The sequence below is a fragment of the Mandrillus leucophaeus genome, unplaced genomic scaffold (assembly GCF_000951045.1).
Source record: "Mandrillus leucophaeus isolate KB7577 unplaced genomic scaffold, Mleu.le_1.0 Scaffold75, whole genome shotgun sequence".
Taxonomy (NCBI): Eukaryota; Metazoa; Chordata; class Mammalia; order Primates; family Cercopithecidae; genus Mandrillus; species Mandrillus leucophaeus.
The window spans coordinates 4,515,942-4,523,096 of NW_012108141.1; the positions used below are offsets into that span (position 1 = coordinate 4,515,942).

Consider the following 7,155-nt stretch of genomic DNA (forward strand, 5'->3'; position numbering starts at 1 on the left):
GGTAGCAAACACCAGCCTTTTTACTTGCCCTTGGTAGGTCTGATGTGGCAGGTGCATCAGGATAGGACTGTGGTTCTCAAAGCCAGGAGCCCACTAGGATTACCTGCAGAGTTTGTAAAATTCCCGAGGTCCTACCTGAGAACATCCAAGTCAGAAGCTCTGGCAGTGGAGCTGAATTGTCAGTATTGTTTTAAAAGATCCCTATATGATTCTTATTATTGTTGAGATGTAATTTACATACCATAAAATTCATGCTTTAAAGTATAAAATTCAGTGGTTTTTAGTGTATTTATAAAGTTGTGCCACTAACACCACTATCTAGTTCCAAAACATTTTCATCATCCTAAAAGGAAACCCCATAATATTAGCAGTTTCTCTCTACTCCTGTCTCAACCCAGTCCCTGGCAACCACTAATCTACTTCTGTCTCTAGGTATTTGCCTATTCTAGGCATCTCACATAAATGGAACTTACAATATGTGGCCTTTTATGTCTGGCTACTTTTACTTAGCATAGTATTTTTAAGGTTCATCCATATGATATCATGAATCAGCATATCATTCCTTTGTCTTTCTATAGATGTAACTTGCCACATTTTATTTATCCATTAAACAACGGATGGACATTTGAGTTGATTTCACTTTTTGGCTATTATGAGTATTGCTGCTATGAACATTTGTGTACAAGTTTTGTATGGAAAAATGTTTTCAATTCTCTAGGGTTTATATACACAGGAGTAGAATTGCTGTGTCCTATGGTAACTGTATTTAACTGAGGAACTGTCCAACTGTTTTCCCAAGTGACTACACCATTTTACACTCTCATCAGCAATCTATGAGGTTTTGATTTCTCCACACCCTAACAATTTTTATTGTCTTTCCTAGTGGAAATGAGGCGATATCTTATTGTGGTTATGATTTTGCACCTGCTCATGTGTTTATTGGCCTTTGTGTATCTTCTTTGAAGAAATGCCCATTCAGATTCTTCACCCATTTTAAAAACTGGGTTTTTCATTTTCTGTCGTTGAGTTATAGGAGTTCTTTATATATTCTTGATACAAGTCCCTTTGTAGATATATGATTTGTGTGTTTACTCCCATTCTGTGTGTTGTCTTTTCACTTTCTCACAGGTGCCCTTTGAATACAAAAGTTTTACATTTTGATGATGTCCATTTATTTTTTCTTTTGTCACGTGTGCTTTTTATGTCTTATCTAAGAAAGCATTGTCTAATTCAAAAATCATAAAAATATACTTCTATATTTTCTTCTAAGGGTTTTATAGTTTAACGATTACATTGAAGTCCTATGTTCTTCATATGTGCATTCAGGGTGGTAACCACTGGGAGGCTTATTGTATACCGTGGCCAGAATCTCATCTGTGCAGCTATGAGTTAACCACATTACAAGCTTATTTAAAATTAAAACAAAAAAAAGGGTTGGCACATGGAGGGCAGCTGAAAGGAAAGCTGGAGCTGCCTGTAAGGGGGGAACATGTCCGAGTCAGAGCCAGAGCTCAGCAGGAAGTGAGAGCAGTGTTTGACAGATGCGGTCGTAAAGATAGGTACTGGTTTGGAACTAGGAACTGTTTTCTCACCTAAACTTCTTTAAAAGAAGAAAGTAGCCATTAACCTTTAGTTTGGCATGGAATTGGGAATGGCCGTCTCCAGCCATCGGCATAGTTTCCAGGCTCCGTGTCTTCTATATGGAACATGTGTCAAAGAACAGGAGCAGTGACTCACACCTGAGGACCCCACTGGGAGGCAAAGAGACATCATGTGTATTCTTCAGGAACACTGAAGCTCTCTGGAGCCAGCTGACGGTTGTGGTCTTTTGTAACAATGTAATACTGTAAACTCCAGCACACTATGCAGTGAAATCAACTCTGTTTCTTATTTTGTGTGTATTCTCTGGAAATTGTAAGGAGGTGGTCTGCAAAAAGAAAAATAAGGGGAAATTGACCTAATTAGGGAAGGCACCACAAGCTTCACCTTTGGGTTCCTGTTTTTCAGGCAAAATACATACCCCTAGTCTTCATGTGAATGGCTCCCTGATCCTCCCAATTGGTTCAATAAAGCCACTGGATTTTTCCCTCCTGAATGTCCAAGACCAGGAGGGTAGGGTCGAAGATCTCCTGTTTCATGTTGTGAGTGCTCCCACCAATGGTCAGCTAGTGCTCTCAAGAAATGGAAAAGAGGTTCAGCTGGATAAGGCTGGACGTTTTAGCTGGAACGATGTGAACGAGAAGAAAGTGCGTTTTGTGCACAGCAAAGAAAAACTCAGGTGACTCTGTGTTTTGTTGTTTTCTTCCTGCCTCCTTTCCATCATTGCTCTTCCACTCCTCTACCCTGTCCCAGCCTCTCTTTCTCAATAGCTAACCCTTCTTATCCGGGGAAGATCAATACTCCACAAACCCAAATGCTGTCAGCTGCCTGTCATCATTTCCCTGTGATTGCTCAAAGAACGTGCATCTATTAGAGACATTTTCATTTTCTCACATAATTATGGGTAATCCTCTGATGCAACAGAAAAATCCTGGTACAATTAGTCAGATTTTTGGCCCAGCAGAAACAAAAGTGGTCATATACCTAGATGTTACAGCTGCTGCTTCAACATTGGGGCAATACACTGGGAGTGGGCGGCAGAGAGAGAGGATGGGAGCACATGCTTTTCAAGGTGTTGTATGGTCTCTAGGATTTTCGAGTTGGAAGGAAACTTAGAATCACAGTGAACTTTTTATTATCCACATTATGGGATTAATTATGGTTAATTTTTAAGCCTGATTCAGTTTTCCCCTGATGCTTAGCACACTTCTGGCTGCCTTCCCCACCCCAGCTGACATATGCTTCAGGAATGCAATTGAATGTTAACACCAACCCAAGCAAATATAGCTATATAATTAGCAGGGTAAATCTACTCCACAGAAGTCAGAGGGTGCCCCCCAAAGATTAGCCTTTAGGATTCTCCTTCATCCTGCTCTACTTCATTAGTGCAGATAATTCAGCATAGCCTCTATGTATAAACAAGGAGTTGAAACCCATGGAACAGTGACAAGGACGCAGTGAGTATTTTCTGCTGTCAACACTAACCTTGAGGGTTGGTTGGCTTTGAGATTTGGACTGGGAGATAGGTGAGGAGAAAAGTAGATGGCATTTTCTCTATTGTAATTCAGAGGTGATGATGCTAGTGACCTTGGAAGATCATATTATAGGAATAAGAACAACTAGCATTTATGGAGTGCTAACTTTGAGCCAGGCATCATGTTAGGTACTTTACATGAACTATATATCTCATGTTCCTAGTCTACAGATAAGGAAACTGAGGCCTTGAGAGTATAGGTTATCTTGCCCAAGACCTCTCAACATGTGTGTGCAGAGCTGAGACTCCAAGCCAAGACTGATTCCACAACCCATGCCTTTAGCCACAATGATTTCTGCCTCCCTAATATACTAGGAACAATAGGCATGCTTCCCTCCTCAAAGGACAAAACATCACTTCATAGAGAAGTATTGCTACAGAGATGAAGCTTAACACTCTGGTGTTTGATGCCATAGACTCTTCAAATTCCTACTCTATATTCTGCATTCATTTTTACTATAAGTATTATTATTATTATTATTTGAGACAGAGTCTAACTCTGTCACCCAGGCTGGAGTACAGTGGCATGATCTTGGCTCACCAAAACCTCTGCCTCCTGGGTTCAAGTGATTCTCGTGCCTCCGCCTCCTGAGTAGCTGGGACTAGAGGCACACACCACCATGCCGAGCTAATTTTTGTATTTTTAGAAGACGTAGGGTTTCACTATATTTGCCAGGCTGGTCTCAAACTCCTGACCTCTAGTGATCTGCCTGCCTTGGCCTCCCAAAGTGCTGCAATTACATGCGTGAGCTGCCACACCTGGCCTATTCTTAAGTATTTCTATCACACAGACACACAAACACAGAACGATACAACTCTGTATAGTAATCCCTGTTCTTGCAGTCACTTATGAAAAGCATAAAGCTTCATAGACAACCAAGGTCAACCTTCTTGTCTATTTAACTTCTTTAACTTCTCATCACCTGTTTTTTTTTTTTGTGGAATCATAGCTTTGTACCCCTAAATGGGACAAAGAATGGCAGTTTAGGAAATACTCACAGTACTCTTTTTGGGGCACCCATTATCCAACAAAAGAAAGAATGAGAGGCACAGTAAAAATTCAACAAAAGAAAGAGTGAGAATAATAATAAAATGAGGTTGGTAGAAACCCATGGAAAATAAAATTATTAAAGTCTCTGAATAACACAAAACAAATAAGTTTGTGTTTTGATTTTGTTTTTAACCGTGAAGACACTGACCACGATTCTTTTTTTTTTTTTTTTTTTTTTTTTGAGACAGAGTCTCGCTCTGTCGCCCAGGCTGGAGTGCAGTGGCCGGATCTCAGCTCACTGGAAGCTCCGCCTCCTGATTCACACCATTCTCCTGGCTCAGCCTCCCAAGTAGCTGGGACTACAGGCGCCCGCCACCCCGCCCGGCTAGTTTTTTGTATTTTTTTAGTAGAGACGGGGTTTCACCATATTAGCCAGGATGGTCTCCATCTCCTGACCTCGTGATCCGCCCACCTTGGCCTCCCAAAGTGCTGGGATTACAGGCTTGAGCCACTGGGCCCGGCCGAGCACGATTCTTTAGGATTGGGTTCCTTTGGAATTAGAATGCTTCTGTGGAGTAGAAGACAACCTATAGGTATAGTTGCCATCACTGGGATAAAATGGTATTGCTGATATACTGAACACTGTTATTGGAACCTCAGTGCCACCAAAAATCATTTTTAAAAAACTATTTTTGTCTTACCTTCTCTTCTATCCTGGAAGGCAATCCATCAGTTACATTCTCTTGAAGCCTGAGGTGGTGGTGGAGAGGGACAGGACTTAAATGGGACAGAAAATGAAGGGAAGATAGAAGAGAAGGGAAGACAAGAATCGTTTTTTAAAAAATAGGTTTATTGAGGTATAATTTGCATTCAATAAAATCCCCCATTTTGAAGTGTATTGTTCTATAAATATTAATAACTGTATACAGTTTTGCAGTCTTGTGACCACAACCATAGTCAATATGTAAAATAGTTTCACTACCCCAAAAGTCTCCTTTTTATAGTTGCTCCTTTACCCCCAGTCACTGGTGACCAGTGATCCAGTTTTACTGCTATGGTTTTGTGCTTTTTAAAACGTTAGGTGAATGGAATCAAACAATATGTAGCCTTTTGTTTCTGTCTTTTGCCATAATGCTTTTGAGATCCATCCACATTCTTTCATGTATAAATAGTAGTTCCAAGAATAACTTCTAAAGAACTTTTAAAACAATGGTCCCTCTGGTAGATTAGAATTCAAAAATACCCATATTGCAGTAGTCCTAGATCTTACCAGTCAGCAGCAAGTTCTGTGCTTGGTTTGGCTTTGAAGGTGGGTAAGTCTTACCTTCCCTCTAGCAGTCTCTGAAGCTGCTTGAACAACGGCTTATTTTATTGTTAATTGGGACTCTTTGGTTGCAAGTAATGGAAGTAAACTTGAACTAGATTAGCAAAAATGTAAGGCTTGTTATAACATTGCAGGGGTGGCTCAGATCTCAAAGGCACCAAGGGCAACTGTGCTCCAGGACAGTGTGGAAGCAAGAACTGGGAAGGGGAAATAGGAATCAACTCTTCTGTCATCCCTGTGTCTCTTTGCTTATAGGTTTCATTCACTTCTGTGTTACAGGCAGACTTGTTCTACACCGTAGACTCTGGTTGTCCTGTAGTCAAATGCTGAGACTGACTGCTGGCTCTTGGGCCAGTAGCAAATCACCAGGGAAGAATCAGCCATCCTTCCCTAGTCTGTCCACAATGACTATGTGTAGGCTGGTGGGGAGTGAGGGGAGATGAATAGCCGTGTAATACAGACATTGCAAACATTGTTACTGGAGGCCCACTCACATGAATTGGGCAGGGTTTAGGAAGAGCATTTGTTGGGAAGAGGGAATCGTGGAGAACAGGTCAGAGACTATAAAAGATTCCTTTCAATTCTTCAGTTTAACCATTAGCCTACGATATATTGCTAATTTGCCTTGGCCTGACAACTAATTTTTCAGTCTTTTCTTTATTCAGTTTAGAAAGATAGGAAACAAAATGGTTCTATAATTATTATAATTGTTATAAGAAGATTTAAGAACACACAGTATTTTTACCTGAATCTTACTATGTTCATCTTTATCTGGTAGTTTTTCTTTATAGTATGAATATGACATTGCTGCAGCAGTTTGATCCAAATTCTTACCTACACATAACCTGAAAATGTTTTTAAGCATTTTCTGTCTAAAGTCTAATGTAATGATTGTATTTTCTTATTCCTTTCTTTGGGACTTCTTTAGGAAAGGTTACTTTTTCCTGAAAATTAGTGACCAGCAGTTCTTCTCTGAGCCACAGCTGATCAACATACAAGCGTTTTCAACACAGGTAATAAAAATGGCCAAGGAATTAATAATTGTACATGCTTACTAGTTCTCAAGCACAAAATCCAGGTTTCCTGTGGATTTAATGAAAATGATTGCATTAAATTAATCTAGTCTTGGCTTCCTCTTGAGATGCCACGGGACTAATTTTTAGGACTTCTGGGTAATAACAACAGCAGCAACCAAAATTACTAATATTCCTCTAGTACTTAGTGTTGCAGTCTTAGTGTTTCACATAAGTAACTCAGTTAATCCTTATGCCAATATTATGAGGTATTGTTGTTTCCAATTTACGGACAAGGAAGCAAAGTCACAAGAAGGTGACATAACTCGTCTGTGGTAATATAGCTAATAAATAGGGAGTCAATGTTTGTGCCCAGTAAATCTGGCTACAGAGGCAGTGTTCTTAACCGTTACATGATGCCTAACTTTACTATACTGAGTCTGCTAGCAGCCCTTCCAAATAATTGGCAGGGTGCAGTGGCTCATGCCTATAATCTCAGCACTTTGGGAGGCTGAGGCAGGTGGATTGCTTGGGCCCAGGAGTTTGAAGCCAGCCTGAGCAACATGGCGAAACCCCATCTATACCGAAACAAAAAAAAATACAAAAGATTAGCTGGGCCTGGTGATGCATTCCTGTAGTCCCAGCTACTTGGGAAGCTGAGATGGGAGGATCACCTGAGCTCAGGAAGGTTGAG

At 40.4% G+C, this 7,155-nt stretch overlaps 1 protein-coding gene across 1 annotated transcript in view; it reads left to right on the plus strand.

Annotated features, from left to right (window-relative positions):
* The window catches only part of FRAS1 (Fraser extracellular matrix complex subunit 1), a 452,220-nt gene that overhangs the window by 282,031 nt on the left and 163,034 nt on the right, over nt 1-7,155 (plus strand). The window contains exons 27-28 of the mRNA XM_011966222.1: nt 2,008-2,278; nt 6,377-6,461. Coding sequence (XP_011821612.1) covers nt 2,008-2,278; nt 6,377-6,461 — 356 coding nt within the window. The remainder of the gene's footprint in view (nt 1-2,007; nt 2,279-6,376; nt 6,462-7,155) is intronic.